The following is a 17874-nucleotide window of genomic DNA, read 5'->3' as shown; positions in this document are numbered from 1 at the left end:
GTCTGGGTTCAGGAGGCAGACACCCTCTATACGTTTAACCCTCTAGGGTATAAAGGTGGGGTCCTGGACAAGGTTTGACATGACCTGACCTTTGTGCTTAATAAATAAATAAAAAAAATAAAAAGAGATTATTTGTTTTAAGTAGATAGTTCAAGCTTTCTATACATATATTTCTCATGTCTTTGAGGCAAGTTTTCACTGAGATTCAAGTTATTTTATTTACGTGTCTGTGAAGAGAGATGACAGAAGACAGAGTGCACCCTGTCTGCTTTCTTTATTTTACAAAAGCACAGCATTTTGTTATTATGAATATATACAAATAAAAGTAGACCCTTTTCAGGTTCAAATGTTATATTGCACTTACAATGGTGTGAAAAAGTGTTGGCCCCCTTCCTGATTTCTTATTTTTTTGCATGTCACACTTTAATGTTTCAGATCATCAAAGTAAACACATCATGCAGTTGTTAAATGAAGGTTTTTATTATTAAGGTAAAACAAAATCCAAAACTACATGGGCCTGTGTGAAAAAGTGTTTGCCCCCTAAACCTAATAACTGCTTGGGCCACCCTTAGTAGCAACAACTGCAATCAAGCAGTCCCTAAATCAATTAAAACTCCACCTGCTCGACCAACTCAGCACATCTTTCCTCAGAGCACCCCTGTCCAAGACTGTCCAATCAGAGAAATCTAATTCAAATCTCTTGCAGACATAGTTTCAGGTCCTACTCAAACTAATTTGAAACTTGCAGTGCTCAATATCAGATCTTTATGTAACAAATCATTTTTAATCAATAATTTTATTTCCTCTTACAAGCTTGATTTTATGTTTTTAACAGAAAGGACAGCAATGCAGTTCTTACAGAATCCACCCACCTAATTTTACATTTCTATCAGAAACACTAGAAAACAAAAAGGGTGGTGTGCCTTTTTTAGGGATAATATGGTTACCCACAGGCTGTCATTTGGGGAGTTCTTATCATTTGAGTATGTATCTTTTAAAATGGAACAAAAATGATCTCCCTCTGTACTTTTTATAATCATTTATAAACCTCCCCAATGCTGCCAACATTTTATTGATGAATTCACTGAGATGCATTCAGTTTTCTTCAGAGAGTTTGACTATTTGGTTATTACTGGTGATTTTAATGTTCACATGGATTAAGCCTGTGACAGATATGCCAAAGAACTTTCTGCCGTCCTTGAAACCTATGGCCTTAGTCAGCATGTTAGTGAGCCCTTGGGGCCCTTTTTGTTAAATCTTTACATGTTTCCTTTAGGCCAGTTAATACGCAGCAATAATGTGTCCTACCATAACTATGCAGATGACACTCAGATTTACATTTCACTCACAGCTGGTGAATATGGACCAGTCGATTCATTGCATCGCTGCATTGAACAGATTACTCTGTGGATGCAAAACAACTCTCTCCAAATAAACAGTGAAGACTGAAATAATCATCTTTGGGCAACAGAAAAAGAGAAAATGTCAGCAGTCACCTTGAGTCTCTTTCTTTTTACCATTTTACCATCTCAAAAACATTGCGAGAATCAAAGGGATCATGCCTAAATCAGACTTGGAAAGACTCATCCATGCATTTATCCCGAGCAGGTTAGATTACTGTAACGGCCTGTTCACGGGGCTCTCAAAAAGAGCTGTAAGGCAGCTGCAGTACATTCAGAAAGCTGCTGCTCGGGTCCTGACTAGAACCAGGAAGCACAACCACATGACTCCTGTTCTCAGATCTCTGCACTGGCTTCCTGTCCCTCAGAGAATAGACTTTAAAACAGCACTGCTTGTGTATAAGTCTCTTCATGGCTCAGCACCACATTACATCTCTGACATGTTGATGCCATATGAACCATCTCGAACTCTGAGAACATCAAGGACAGGCCTTCTGCCCGTGCCCAGAGTAAAGACTAAACATGGAGAAGCAGCGTTTCAGTTCTATGCAGCTAAAACCTGGAATAGTCTTCCTGATGATGTTAGACAAGCCTCATCTCTGGCAATGTTTAAGTCCAAGCTAAAAACCTTTCTTTTTAGTGTGGCATATAACATATGACAACTGACAGTGTTTTATCCAAAGTGATTTATCTGCACTCAGTTTCCTTTAATTTTAATTTCACTATTTGTTGTTTCTTAATTTGATTTTTGCCTATGTACTTTTAACTTATCTTTTATTTCTGTAAAGGACTTTGAATTACTCTGTGTATGAATTGTGCTATATAAATAAACTTGCCTTGCCTTGCCAAGCGTTTGCGATAATGAGTCTGTTACAATGCTGTGGAGGAATTTTGGCCCACTCATCTTTGCAAAATTGTTGTAATTCAGCTACATTGGAGGGTTTTCGAGCATGAACCGCCTTTTTAAGGTCATGCCACAGCATCTCAATGGGATTCGGGTCAGGACTCCAAAGTCTTCATTTTGTTTTTCTTCAGCCATCATAGTGGTTGCTGGTGTGTTTTGGATCATTGTCCTGCTGCAGAATCCAAGTTCGCTTCAGCTTGAGGTCACGAACAGATGGCCGGACATTCTCCTCCAGGATGTTTTGATAGACAGCAGAATTCATGGTTCCATTTATCACAGCAAGTCTTCCAGGTCCTGAAGCAGCAAAACAGCCCCAGACCATCACACCACCACCATATTTTACGGTTGGTATGATGTTCTTTTTCTGAAATGCGGTGTTACTTTTATGCCAGACATAATGGGACACACACCTTCCAAAAAGTTAAACTTTTGTCTCGTCAGTCCAGAGTATTTTCCCAAAAGTCTTGGGGGTCATCAAGATGTTTTCTGGCAAAACTGAGACGAGCCTTTATGTTGCTCAGCAGCGGTTTTCATCTTGGAACTCTGCCATGCAGACCATTTTTGCCCAGTCTCTTTCTTATGGTGGAGTCATGAACAGTGACCTTAACTGAGGCAAGTGAGGCTTGCAGTTCTTTGGATGTTGTTGTGGGGTCTTTTGTGACCTCTTGGATGAGTCGTCACTGCGCCCTTGGGGTAATTTTGCTCGGCCGGCCATTCCTGGGAAGGTTCTCCACTGTTCCATGTTTTTGCCATTTGTAGATAATGGCTTTTTCACTGTGGTTCGCTGCAGTCCCAAAGCTTCAGAAATGGCTTTATAACCTTTTCCACACTGATAGATCGGAATTACTTTCTTTCTCATTTGTTTTTGAATTTCTTTGGATCTCGGCATCTTGAGGATCTTTTGGTCTACTTCACTTTGTCAGGCAGGTCCTATTTAAGTGATTTCTTCATTGCAAACAAGTGTGGCAGTAATCAGGCCTGGGTGTGACTACAGGAACTGAACTCAGGTGTGAAAAAACACAGTTAAGTTATGTTTTAACAGGGGGGCAAACACTTTTTCACACAGGCCCATGTAGTTTTGGAATTTGTTTTCCCTTAATAATAAAAACCTTCATTTAAAAACTGCATGATGTGTTTACTTGTGTTATCTTTGACTAATATTTAAATTTGTTTGATGATCTGAAACAAAGTGTGACAAAAAAATAAGAAATCAGGAAGGGGGCCAACACTTTTTCACACCACTGTATCTGTAAAATCAAAACTGTGTAATTTAAGTTCTTTTCAGCGTTTTCAGGAGAAGATGCCACAAAACGAGGCGGTGCGTTTGTCAACCCCAGAGGGTTAAGGCTAGACTTAAAACTTTCCTTTTTGACAAAGCTTATAGTTAGGGCTGGTTCAGGGTCACCTGAGCATGCTGTTAAGCTGCTATAGGCCTAGATTGCCTGAGAACTCTCCATTGGTGCACTGAGCAAGTTTGTGCTTCAGAAGGGCAATGGTGTCCAAGATAGCAGAACAAGTCGAGTCAAAGAATAGAAGAATAAGAAATAAAGAATAAAGAAATAAAGTCCTCAGAGCAGAGCGAGGAGACAAGATTGTTTGTGGAATTAAGCGTAGAATTAAAAGCTCCAGCAAATTCACCGTCTGTTGAAGCAGTGAGTATGACGGCGACAGGCTGAAACCCACATGGTGGAAGAAACTTTGAATGCCCATTTCAGTAGTTTTATATTACACAAGGCCAGGTGTTTGTACACAAGTAGTAATGACACATTTCAAAGAATGATGAAAGCATCATACACAGAACAAACATGAACAGATGGCAAGCCATACTCAATGGCACCATGTTGGAAAACACATTGACTGTAGCTGTGTCAGATAACCTGTACTACATCATCACTGACTCAAAAAGAAACAAAACCAAACTAATGGTTGTGGCATCCAAGAATGTTAAAAGCTAGTTACTTTACTTTAAAGGTTTCTTCTCCTAGAAGTGCAAAGATTCTGTGGCCCTGACTCACTTGCCAGTGTGAAGTTCAAATATGAGAATCCCCAAAGACCAGCAATCGGCTCCAAAGTCATGGCCTTTGTTCATGATGACCTCTGGGGCCACATACTCTGGAGTCCCACAAAATGTCCAGGTCTTCTTTCCAAGTCCAATCTTTTTAGCAAACCCAAAGTCTGCCTGAGGAAACATAATTCAGACACAGAATGAGTAACATTTTACAAGGCATTGCTTTAAAAATATTTAGACAAATGGCTTACAATTTTGACATAACCCTCAGAATCCAGTAGAAGGTTTTCAGGTTTCAGGTCTCTGTAGACAATCCCCATACTGTGGAGGTAATCAAACCCCTCTAAGACACAACCAGTACAGAACCGGGTTGTGGGCTCATCAAAATAAATCCTGGTAGGTTACAAAAAATACCAAAAAATTAATGGCATAATGGATCCTGGAAATATGCACAGTACACTTTAAAGATAGGAGAGCACATGGTTTTACATAATTTGTCCTTTGATTTTCACTGCATTAAAATCATTAAAATGGAAACTTTAGTTTTAGTGGTTGTTTTTCTTTTATCCTGCTCTGCTCAATTGAAATTACACTCCAATGTCTGTCTTTGGTGTGGTTAAAATAGCATATGGCATAAAAACTTTCAAAAAGGAAGCAGTGCAAAAATACTTTTATATCTGACTTTGAGTTACTACTTTAATATCAATGTTACAAATGTATTTAAAGGACCTACACTCACATGTCCCGCAGCACAGTCCACAGCTCTCCTCCAAGACATGCCTCCAGTAGCATGTAGACAAATTTATTATCCCGAAATGTCCGGAACAACCTGAAATGCAGGCAAAGACAGTCAGGTGACACTTAGTGTCATGATTAGCTATTAAATTCAGAGATCTGGGCCCAAGCTTGCAGACAAAGAACGTAGAACTTAGACACAACAAAGGAAAGAGGAACTCAAACTAAGGTATATACAGTACATGGAACGAACATTCAGAAACAAACCAGGGAGCAGGTGAGTGTACAAATGGGGAAGAGTGGTACAATCAGGGAGACAGGGAACCAGGAAACACACAGACCTGTGAATTGAACGCACTGGAATCAGGAACTAGGACAAATGGAGAGAAAGGTAAGTAGCAGACGCTGGAGAACTTCACTTAGAGGGCACACAGGGGGAGAATTATGCTGGTAACAGGGATCCAGGAAACGGGAAGAAACCAGGAGGGGTAACAGATGAGGGCATGGTGAACTAGGAACACAACAAAACTCTGTGAATACACTGAGAATGGTGAGACAACTGGGATCAACAAAGGTTGCAGTACAATCTTTCAACAAGATGATGAAAAGCAACCTAGTGTGGCTCATCACCTCGTTGCCTATCCAGAACACATACACACACACACACACACACACAAGGAGAGAGAGACCTGGGAGGGGAAACCGAGGAACAAAGAACAAACACAGGTGAAAATGACCAATGAGAAAGTACGAGGAATTAAACACAGGAAATGGCCAGAAAATAAAAGTCCCAAACAGGAAGCATGGTGTGGATCCCAAAACTTTAACTACTGTGCTACATTAAAGAATACAAAAATACATTAAAAATACTAATTAATTGTATAGCACTGAAGAGATTTAAGATGGCACCAGTATGCATGGCTGCTCATCTAGCTCTCTTGTAGTTTGCACATTTTTCATCGCTTTTAGTGTTGAATATGCCAGTTCGGGTGCCCTGCTGATTTCCTGGTGCTTCTGAACATCCACTCAAATGCTAAAAAAAATGCCATACTATGGCTTTTATGGTAATTGGAAATTGCTTCCGCCTTTTGTATCATATTGTAGTATTCCTCAAAAAGGCAGGCTATGAGTGTTTGTCAACCACTTTATTGGTGAAATGTACACAGGCTACTGTAAAAAATGTAACCATGGTTCCCCTTAGCTTACATTCTTTAGTCAATAATATCAGATGTAAACAGTTATGCACAAGTTATGTCTGTGATCATGATGGCATATGTGATGTACTAGAATCGTGTTTGTGGTTTGTGATCTGACTAAAGTGCAGTGTTTCTTAAAGGTATAGATTATGTGTCAGATACTCCAACAGAGGAGTGGGTCATAGGGGATTAGTGCAGACTATTTGGCTTTCACAATATTCTCAGTGTGAATTAACATGTATGTGAACTCAGGAAAAAAGACAACGGTTAAGTAACAGATTGTTTTTCTTTTTTTAGGTCATTGATCTGCCTACACCCTTTAGAATATTTATAACTCAAAGACTGGCAGTGTGGCCAAAATCTTGTTGTGTATCTTGCTGTTGCTGTTCTGGCTGGCTGGCAAGGTTGTGGATGGTCCACAGGTTCATGGTGTGGGGGCTGTGTGGTGTTGTTCTGAGTGTGCTTGTTGGACATCCCTGGTGTTTGGCTTTGGCCTGCTTTCACGGAAATGCCAGTAGTGGTGTTGAAGGGTCTGTCTATCACTTGCTTGGACGCGGTAATTCCTTGGTGTGTCTGCAATCTCTGCTAAAACTGCAGGTTTCCAGGATCCATCCTCTTGCTGTAAACGGACAGGTGTGCCGACAGTTAGTTGGGGCCGGGGTCTTGCAGATTTGTAGTAGTATGACTTGTTTGTGGTGTTGGTCTCTTGTAGACAGCTTTCTGGGATGCTCCCCATGGTTGCAGTTCTGCAGGGCGAAGCACAGTGGCTCATCAGAAGTTGAGCAGATAACTTCAGGTTGTCCACTGCAGTGCTCCTGTATTTGAATAGGCCAGTGTAGGAGTCTTTGTTTTCAGCTTTTGCTTTGTCTAGGATGTGTTTTGCTGTCTGGATGGTCTTCACGGATGGTATTTATTTGCATGAACATTTTGTCATGGAACTTATCCCATGTAAACTCACTATCGCAGTGGTGCATTCACCTCTGACACTCATGGTGCGAACCTGGTTAGGTAGTTAATCATCCTGAGCATGGTTTCAAACTCACTTTTGTTCTTTGGTGGTTGCATCTCTTGGACTATCTTCACTACCTGAAAATGACTTGGCTGAAATCATGTTTATTCCGAGCATCAGACGTGTACACCGATGCTCTTTAAGACGCCGTACAGGTAATTTTGGTGATAGCAAAATTAGCACTGGAGTCATCACATGCATTTCAGGACAAATCAATGCTGAGCAGTCCATCAGGAGGCTGTTAGGCTGCTACATGAACTTGTTACTGTGAGGGAAATTTACACCTTGACAGACTTCATGTCTATGTGGATGTAACAGACAATATGTCTGCTACTTCCCTGTGTGAAGTCAAGAAAGACTTTTGACACAGCTTTGTATTCATTAGGAAGCAGACGAAAAGTCATAGACACGATAATTATATTACATGTGGGTGACTCTGATGTGTAAATTAATGCTGCTCAACTGTTATAAAAGCTGATCATTTTCTGTGTTCGTGGTCAATCGGTATTGACCCGTTCTGCAGACCGTACGCTCTGTTGTGACTCTGCTGTTTTGTCTATTAAATTGACATCCTATAACCTGAGATTTGCCTCCAAGTGCTTTTTGCTACGACAGTTACTTGGTGTGTTGACTCAGTACTGTCAGTAAACATGATTTCGGTCCTAACCATTTTCACCTTAAACATCACAGCTAAAGGCAAAGGTGCTCCATCTCCTCCAGTTAAATAACACTGAGCTAACGACGTTAGCTAGCGCTGTTGTTTTAGCTAATGAAACGTCTGAGGGTGTAGCTAATAGAATCCTCACATCATACACACTTTTAGAAGAAATAACGTTTTACTAATAAATAATAAGAGTTACCATAAGATAAAGCACAGTGGTGATACACCCACACGATCCCCTGTTCTTCTTTGGTGTTTAATGGCAGATTGCATCCTTAGATTGCATTAACATTACTGCTGGTTTTCTGGTTGCATTCATCTGCTTTGTAACAGAAGTTGCACCTCTTTTAAAGAAACAGCACCTGAATCCCTTGATTTCCACAAATTATCACCCGGTTTCGCATCTGCTTTTTCACTGGAAAAAATGTTCTGGAAGAAATGTTTTTAGCAAACCACAATCTTTCCCAGACAATGTGTGTTTGGAAAAATTCTAGTCAGGTTTCAGGAAGAAAGCACAGAGCCAGCCTTAATAAAGGTGGTGCATAACATTAGCTGATGCAACAAAATGAGTGTTGATGGCAAAGTTGGACCTCTCTGCGGCATTTGCTACTGTAAGTCAGGTTGCAGCTGGCTTGCTTCAGCTTTTTCTTGGTCTTTCTCCCTCTTGCTCTGTGTGTATGTGTGGGTCAGGCTCTGTCAGTGGCAGATCCTGAGGCTTGTTCATCATATGTGGCTTAACAGATCCAAGATCAAAAGATCTGGCATTACGCAGCATGTTCTAATTGTGGATCAGGATAACCAGTTATGTCAGTTCTTCATACACCCCTGACGGGTAGATTACAAAAAATGGATTCAGTCTTCTGGGATAACTACACTCTCTTGTGATTGTTGACAAGTTGACACAGTATATACAGTCGTGTGAAAAAGTGTTAGCCCCCCTCCTGATTTCTTCTTTTGTTGCATGTTTGTCACACTTTAATTTTTCAGATCATCAAACAAATTTAAATATTAGTCAAAGATAACAAGTAAACACATCATGCAGTTTTTAAATGAAGGTTTTTATTATTAAGGTAAAACAAAATCCAAAACTACATGGGCCTGTGTGAAAAAGTGTTTGCCCCCTAAACCTAATAACTGGTTGGGCCACCCTTAGCAGCAACAACTGCAATCAAATGTTTGCGATAACTTGCAATGAGTCTGTTACAGCGCTGTGGAGGAATTTTGGCCCACTCATCTTTGCAGAATTGTTGTAATTCAGCCACATTGGAGGGTTTTCGAGCATGAACCGCCTTTTTAAGGTCATGCCACAGCATTTCAATCAGATTCAGGTCAGCAAGTCTTCCAGGTCCTGAAGCAGAAAAACAGCCCCAGACCATCACACCACCACCATATTTTACTGTTGGTATGATGTTCTTTTTCTGAAATGCGGTGTTACTTTTACGCCAGACATAATGGAACACACACCTTCCAAAAAGTTAAACTTTTGTCTCGTCAGTCCAGAGTATTTTTCCAAAAGTCTTGGGGGTCATCAAGATGTATTCTGGCAAAACTGCGATAAGCCTTTATGTTCTTTTTGCTCAGCAGCAGTTTTCGTCTTGGAACTCTGCCATGCAGACCATTTTTGCCCAGTCTCTTTCTTATGGTATAGTCATTATGGGATGTTGTTGGGGGTCTTTTGTGACCTCTTGGAAGAGTCGTCGCTGTGCTCTTTGGATAATTTTGGTCGGTCAGCCACTCCTGGGAAGGTTCTCCACTGTTCCATGTTTTCGCCATTTGTAGATAAAGGCTCTCACTGTGGTTCGCCGCAGTTCCAAAGCTTTAGAAATGGCTTTATAACCTTTTCCAGACCGATAGATCTCAATTACTTTCTTTCTCATTTGTTTTTGAATTTCTTTGGATCTCAGCATGATGTCTAGCTTTTGAGGATCTTTTGGTCCACTTCACTTTGTCAGGCAGGTCCTATTTAAGTGATTTCTTGATTGTGAACAGGTGTGGCAGTAATCAGGCCGGGGTGTGGCTAGAGGAATTGAACTCAGGTGTGATTAACCACAGTTATGTTTTAACAGGGAGGCAAACACGTTTTCACATCTTTTTGTTTTTCCTTAATAATAAAAACCTTCATTTAAAAACTGCATGATGTGTTATCTTTGACTAATATTTAAATTTGTTTGATGATCTGAAACAAAGTGTGACAAACATGCAAAAAAATAAGAAATCAGGAAGGGGGCCAATACTTTTTCACACCACTGTATTAACCATCAAAACCATGGTCAACTACATTCCCATGGTGTGAGGGACCGACCGGTTGACAAACGAGCCACAGGTAAATTCTTAAAGAAGAAAAGGGATTTATTTTCCCCCAAATGCACAAAAATAAGACAAATTTGAAAAAACAGAAAAGTAAGCAAAGTTCTGGGCCCATAAAAAAGGTCAACTGAACAGAACTTAACTCAGGCAAAAAAGTTTAACCTACATTTAAACTGAGCTGACTGGACAAAGAAAAAGACTGCCTCTCTAACTGAGGGCCTAAAGGAACTTATACAGTGGGTACGGAAAGTATTCAGACCCCTTTAAATTTTTCACTCTTTGTGTCATTGCAGCCATTTGCCAAAATCAAAAAAGTTCATTTTATTTCTCATTAATGTACACTCAGCACCCCATCTTGACAGAAAAAAACAGAAATGTAGAAATTTTTGCAAATTTATTAAAAAAGAAAAACTGAAATATCACATGGTCATAAGTATTCAGACCCTGTGCTCAGTATTGAGTAGAAGCACCCTTTTGAGCTAGTGCAGCCATGAGTCTTCTTGGGAATGATGCAACAACTTTTTCACACCTGGATTTGGGGATCCTCTGCCATTCTTCCTTGCAGATCCTCTCCAGTTCTGTCAGGTTGGATGGTGAACGTTGGTGGACAGCCATTTTCAGGTCTCTCCAGAGATGCTCAATTGGGTTTAGGTCAGGGCTCTGGCTGGGCCAGTCAAGAACGGTCACAGAGTTGTTCCGAAGCCACTCCTTTGTTATTTTAGCTGTGTGCTTAGGGTCATTGTCCTGTTGAAAGGTGAACCTTCGGCCCAGTCTGAGGTCCTGAGGACTCTGGAAGAGGTTTTCTTCCAGGATATCTCTGTACTTGGCCGCATTCATCTTTCCCTCAATTGCAACCAGTCGTCCCGTCCCTGCAGCTGAAAAACACCCCCACAACATGATGCTCCCACCACCATGTTTCACTGTAGGGATTGTATTGGGCAGGTGATGAGCAGTGCCTGGTTTTCTCCACACATACCGCTTAGAATTAAAGTTCAATCTTGGTCTCATCAGACCAGAGAATCTTATTTCTCATGGTCTGGGAGTCCTTCATGTGTTTTTTGGAAAACTCTATGAGGGTTTTCATGTGTCTTGCACTGAGGAGAAGCTTCCATCGGGCCACTAAGCCATAAAGCCCCGACTGGTGGAGGGCTGCAGTGATTGTTGACTTTGTGGAACTTTCTCCCATCTCCCTACTGCATCTCTGGAGCTCAGCCACAGTGATCTTTGGGTTCTTCTTTACCTCTCTCACCAAGGCTCTTCTCCCACGATTGCTCAGTTTGGCTGGACGGCCAGGTCTAGGAAGAGTTCTGGTCGTCCCAAACTTTTTCCATTTGAGGATTATGGAGGCCACTGTGCTCTTAGGAACCTTGAGTGCTGCAGAAATTCTTTTGTAACCTTGGCCTGATCTATGCCTTGCCACAATTCTGTCTCTGAGCTCCTTGGGCAGTTCCTTCGACCTCATGATTCTCATTTGCTCTGACATGCACTATGAGCTGTAAGGTCTTATATAGACAGGTGTGTGCCTTTCCTAATCAAGTCCAATCAGTTTAATTAAACACAGCTGGACTCCAATGAAGGAGCAGAACCATCAAAAGGAGGATCAGAAGAAATGGACAGCATGAGAGTTAAATATGAGTGTCACTGCAAAGGGTCTGAATACTTATGACCATGTGATATTTCAGTTTTTCTTTTTTAATAAATTTGCAAAAATTTCTACATTTCTGTTTTTTTCTGTCAAGATGGGGTGCTGAGTGTACATTAATGAGAAATAAAATGAACTTTTTTGATTTTGGCAAATGGCTGCAATGACACAGAGTGAAAAATTTAAAGGGGTCTGAATACTTTCCGTACCCACTGTATACTGGCTGATCAGGCCAACTGAAACGAAGGGGATTTACAAGACAAAAATAATTAACTAAATTACACATACTTATAACTAAACTTACAAGTCTGTCAGTTTACAATTAATTAAACTACATAAACAACAACTACATTATATCTAAATGAAACTTCACAAAAGAAACCAAATCTTTAGACCAAAGACTTCATCCTTCCCCCCCTCTGGTTTTCCAGTCAGTGGTCTGGTCCTCTTTGTTGGCCTCTGCACAAATTCAGGTTCCACCTCAGCAACCTCTTTTGCCAAAAGAGAACAGGTAACTCAAAGACAAAAAAACATAAATTGACAAATAGACAATAGCTGGATCATCATGTTGCATTTCTGTAATATTATGAGGGATTATAAAGCCCAAGGGCAACTATGACTTCGAGGTAGGAGGCAGGTCCAATACAGTACAATGGAATTTCTCTTGCCTTCTCTGTCTGCGTGACTTACGAGACTTCCCGGGTATCGTCTCCAAGTCTGCGTCAAAGAAAGGAAGAGCACTGAGTGCCTGAGGGGATCCCTCCATCTTCTTGGCCTGAGCTCTTGTCACTGCAACATTACACTTGAAATCAGTATCAAGCAAATCAAACAACACTGGCAAGTCCAGTCCTAGTACAGCAGGAAATGGAAGGTTGTCAGCAACACCAACATTAATGAGATATGTTTGTCCCTGTACCGTGATGTACATGTCTGCTGTTGGGTAGGATTTTTTTGTCTCCATGCACACAGCAAACCGGTTTTGTCCCGTTTGGACAAACCATATTCAGTGGCATCAATTTCTTATGCACCAGGGTCTGGTCACTGCCTGTATCAATAAGGGCTTCAGTCATTTTGCCATTAATTTCCACTGGAATCATTTTCACTTCCACACTAGCAACAATTTCAGGTTCATAACGTGGCACAAAACACATTTGAGTCAACTTCGCGTTCCTGGGGCACATAGGTTTAGTATGGCCTTCTATACCACAAAGAAAGCAAACCAATGGTTTGGCTGAAGGCTTTGAGGACACATTGGTTGGCTGATTCTCCCTTGGAGTCGGCTTACTCAGACTTGAGGATGGCCGAGGCTGGTATTGAGGGGCGGGCTTGTGGCTACACTTTTTCCAGGTAATATATTTCCATGGCTGTCCTCTCTGTCGTGCAGCCACAAACACTTCTGCCAGCTTTGCGGCCTCTGCTGCTGAACCTGGATTGTGCTCCTTTATCCAAATCTGCAACTCAGGGAAAGCATTCTCAGATATTGTTCCAAAATAATAATTTCACCAATATCTGTTACTGTTTTACCCCTGGGCTGAAAGCCCCCTGGCATAAAGTTCTCGGGGGCTTTCATCAGCTTTCACTTTCAGAGAATGAAACCTTTGGCGGTAGTTTTCAGGGCTAATATCAAATTTTTGGAAAATGGCAGCTTTGACATTATGATAATTGAAAGAGTCATCAATGTCCATTTGCACATAAGCAGCTCTGGCTTTACCAGTGAGTAATGGAATCAGGTAAAAAACCCAATTCTTTTTCTGCCAGTGACAAGCTAATGCAATACGCTCAAATGTAGTTATAAAGTGTTTGATGTCATCTCCATCTGTAAATTTCTCCAGTCTAGGTTCATGAATATAAGACTGACCTGAGAGGTGATGCATTTGGCTATCAGTTTCATTGCTGGGGAGTGGTATAAGTCTCTTGAAGCTCCAGATCTGATGGTACAGGAACCGATGAAAGAGGCTCAGGTACTGGAGAGGTACGTGCCTGCACTTCCACCTGAAGAAGCTGGACCTGATGTTGGAGTCCTCTAAACCGTTGTTCCTGGCTTTCCCAGTCCTCTCGCTGTCTGGCCTCTCGGGCTTCCTGCTGCCCCATGTGGGCACGAAAGAGAGAAACCAAATCTGTAATAGCTGGTTCTTTACTGGTGCCTTCAGTACTATGAACCCCTCCGATGGCTCCATCTTCCTCCTCCTCGTCATTAAGTTTCTCCTCCACTGATTTCTGTTGACTATGGCCTTCTCTTGCTCCTTTTGCACCTCTCCCACTTTTCAGCATGACTTGCTCCAGAAGAGAGGAAAAAAAAAAAACAAAGAAAAAACCTGGGCTCGTGCCAAACGAGTCCCACCACTGCCACCAAATGTGAAGGACTGACCGGTTGACAAACGAGCCACAGGTAAATTCTTAAAGAATAAAAGGGATTTATTTTCCCCAAATGCACAAAAATAAGACAAATTTGAAAAAGCATACAGCCATCACACATGGCCATCACACATGGGCTACTGTGTCAAAGGACAGAGAGAACGCCTGCTGGAGGACTTTGAAGAATTTTGAGACATTTGTACACAAGGCAACTCTGCAGAAACAGAAAATACAGAAAAATGGATGACAAAAAGTGGCTGAAAAATGCAAAACTATTCATTTTAATCCTGACATGACAGTAAATCTATAATTTATATTTCTATGCATTCAACAGTGCAAGTACACACACAACTAGAACCTGGTAACAAGTGAAAGTGAAATACAAATGGGTGTGTACTTTTAGCTATACAAACATTAATTGGAGGCTGAGACGCATCAGATAAATGCATTAAATTAATAAATTAATTCAACTTTTCTTTAGGCCTAAGGGAAATAGGCAGAAGGAACAGATATTGACATGTCCCTGCTGCTTCAGGGATTACTGACTGTGCAGGACTCAAGTAGATGATGCCCTCCTGACTAAATCATTCTGTTACGATCAGATGAACCAAAGGGTCCTGCTGATCATACTGCTGTCAGGGTCAAAGGATGTGAAGCACAGTGCCCCTGGATCCTGTCTCTTTTCCCTTCAATCCCTTTCCTACTCTTCCCTCTGACTTCTCTCTCTACCCCTCTCTCCCTCACTTCATACAGGTGAATAATTATGACCTGACTCTGGTAACAAGACACACCTGTGCTGCATCTGGCCATCAGAGGCATTTCCCTTTAAAAACGGCGTTATTCTATACACCAACACCAGATTGTTCTACCGTGTTTGGAAGTCCTGCTTGTCAGTAGAACTTTCCACTTCCTAGTTCCTAATCTTCCCTGGTCCTCTGTCTCTTCCCAGCCTTCTCGCTGAACCAGATCACCTATCTGGGCTCCCAGATCTCCCATGTGTTTTGCCCTCTGCCTTCCAGTCAAGACAGCTGCGGAATCCATGGATTGGTGACTCTGCCGCACCATCCTGAACCTGAGTAGACTTAATTCTAGCGAACTTCCCAGACCTAGCCCCAGAGGCAATTTTTGTTGGCTTTTTTCTAGTTGAAACCGGAGCTCCAGGATTAATGAAGGACTACTGAGTCGATTAAAGGTCTCACTTGAGGTCTGCTTGCTTGGGTCTAAAGACTACCGTTAGATTAAACCATGACAGAATGATCTGTTCAACATGGACCCAGCCAACTGAGAGGCAATACAGAGAGCTGTAGCTAGCCAGGGTGCCCTGTTAACAGATTGCCCAGTTACTACAGAAACATGCTTCCCCAGAACCTCAACCCATCTCCTGGGCCTCAGCCCCCTCACCCAGAAAGTCCTATGTTCCAGAACCCTTTTCAGGAAATCCCACAATTTTTTGTGGTTTCCTGCATTTGTTTTCCAAAGCAGGCCACCACATATTGTTCCGATGAGGCTAAGATTTCATACCCGGTGGGATTACTGAGAGGCACACCTCTGGACTGGGCCAAGGCTTTTCTAGACACCCCATGACCGAGTTAACGTAGGAAGTTTTGAAGTTGTATACCATCACTTTTAGGGTTCTAGCCGCTGAAACTATCTGGGCCGACAATAATGAGCCGTATTCCTCAAGGGCCTAAGTGAAAGCATCAAGGATGAGTTGGCTCATTATGACTTACCTACTACTCTTGTTTCCTTAGCAGCCAAGGTTGACGACTAGTTATGAGCCAGACACCAGGAATGGAGATTTACGGCACCGTTGGTGCTTGACCTACTACCAGAGCTTGCTGTTCCTCTCCTCTGGACCAAGCGGGGGAGTGGTCCCAGGAGGAATGGGAGGATGAGCCGATGCAGCTGGGATGAACAAGGCTAAGTGCAGAGGGGAGGGAGAGACACATCTGAAGTTTCAACTGCCTCTACTGTGGACACCAGGGTCACCGTCAGACAAGCTGTCCCCTCCGTCCAAAAGAGGATGCCTCTCAGTAGACAACGGCAAACGACTGACGTCTTCTCCACGTCCCCTTTTTCCCCCAACGACGTTAATCATCGGAGACTCAATTATAAGGAACATACGCATTTTCATCGCCACTACTCACTGTTTCCCTGGAGCTACGACCTCGGACATGCTTCTTGGATTACTACCAACACTTCTGTCTTCCATCATTAGAGTGATTGTATGTATTGGAACACGTGACACATCATTCTACCGGTCTGAACTGACTGAACTAACTGACTAGCAACTCTGGTAAGTCTATTTTCATGTCTGGTCCCATCCCCATGCTTGGAACAGGCTCCGGCCGCTTCAGTATAATCCTCAGCCTCAACACCTGGCTCAAGTCTGTCTCCCTGTCCTACAATGTCCAATTTATCGACAACTTCAACCTCTTCTGGAACCGGCCTGCCTTCCTTGCAGGAGATGGTCTGCATCCTAACTGCCTGGGCTCCCATATGCTTTCTACCAACATTCAACATGCAGTTCACTGTACCCCGCACGCTAACGCTGGACAACCTGTACATTTTGTCCCACATGACTGACTGCCGGACTCCATTCAACCCATCCCCTCCATCTGGTCATCCTCCCGACCTCAGTCAAGGAAATCAGGTATACGCCTGATCAACCACTCTGTGCTAGATAACCTCCCCAGAAACATGGACTCTACACCTTTCCATAACACTCGTTTCGGGCTACTTAACGTTCGCTCCCTCTCTCAAAAAGCATCCCTCATCTTTGACACAATCTCGACATCCTGTGCTTCACCGAAACCTGGCAGCAGCCCAATGATTTCGCTGAACTTAGTCTGTTCCTCCTGGTTTTACATATCTCACCCATACCTTAAATACAAAATATCCATCCACCCCACTGTCACCTTCCAGTCCTTCGAAGCACTTACAGCACGTATTCACGGCCACACACCAACCTTCTTTACCACTATCTATCGCCCACCTAAACCTAACCCGGCCTTCCTGGACGAACTGTCAGACCTCTTAGCTAACCTCATCTCTCTGTCACCCAACATAATTCTTCTTGGTGATTTTAACATCCACTTTGACAATCCCAACAACACTATAACAAAGGACTTCATTTCCTGTCTGGACAGCTTTGGACTCCAACAATACATCACCTCACCCACACATTCCCTAGGCCACACCCTCGATTTAGTCTGCTGCTCTGGTGTCACAGCTCGGTCATGTTCTACCTTCGACACCTTCTCTTCCAACCACAAACTAGTCTGCTTTAACTCCAAACTACTTCTCTTCCAAACCCACCTCTCCCGCACCATCACCTTCTGTAACTTAAAGAATTTCGATCTCTCCTCTCTCACAGCTGCTCTCAATAACCTTCCATGTACTAATTATACACCCTCCCTCTCCAACATGGTATCCAATTTCAACCGTTGGTTACGTAATCTACTCAACACCTTCGCCCCACTCAAAACTAGATCTGTCTCCTTTACGCACTCTGCTCCATGGTACACACCCGAACTCTGCCTCCTCAAAACCCAAGCCCGTCGCCTTGAACGTCTCTTAAAAAAAAAAACGGCTTATCCACCCACAAGGACTTATACCTAAACCACATACTTAAATATAAGCAAACCATTACTCTAT

The 17874-nt window shown here is 42.3% G+C and overlaps 1 protein-coding gene across 1 annotated transcript in view; it reads right to left on the bottom strand.

Moving 5' to 3' along the window:
• The window catches only part of prkg2l (protein kinase cGMP-dependent 2, like), a 128156-nt gene that overhangs the window by 36519 nt on the left and 73763 nt on the right, over positions 1 to 17874 (bottom strand). Inside the window, exons 13-15 of the mRNA XM_026309539.1 lie at positions 5052 to 5141; positions 4564 to 4705; positions 4320 to 4483 (exon numbers count right to left, since the gene is read on the bottom strand). Coding sequence (XP_026165324.1) covers positions 4320 to 4483; positions 4564 to 4705; positions 5052 to 5141 — 396 coding nt within the window. The remainder of the gene's footprint in view (positions 1 to 4319; positions 4484 to 4563; positions 4706 to 5051; positions 5142 to 17874) is intronic.

This window comes from Mastacembelus armatus, chromosome 15, assembly GCF_900324485.2.
Source record: "Mastacembelus armatus chromosome 15, fMasArm1.2, whole genome shotgun sequence".
Classification (NCBI taxonomy): domain Eukaryota; kingdom Metazoa; phylum Chordata; class Actinopteri; order Synbranchiformes; family Mastacembelidae; genus Mastacembelus; species Mastacembelus armatus.
Note: the sequence above shows the minus strand (reverse complement) of the source record. Positions and strands in the feature narration are given on the sequence as shown.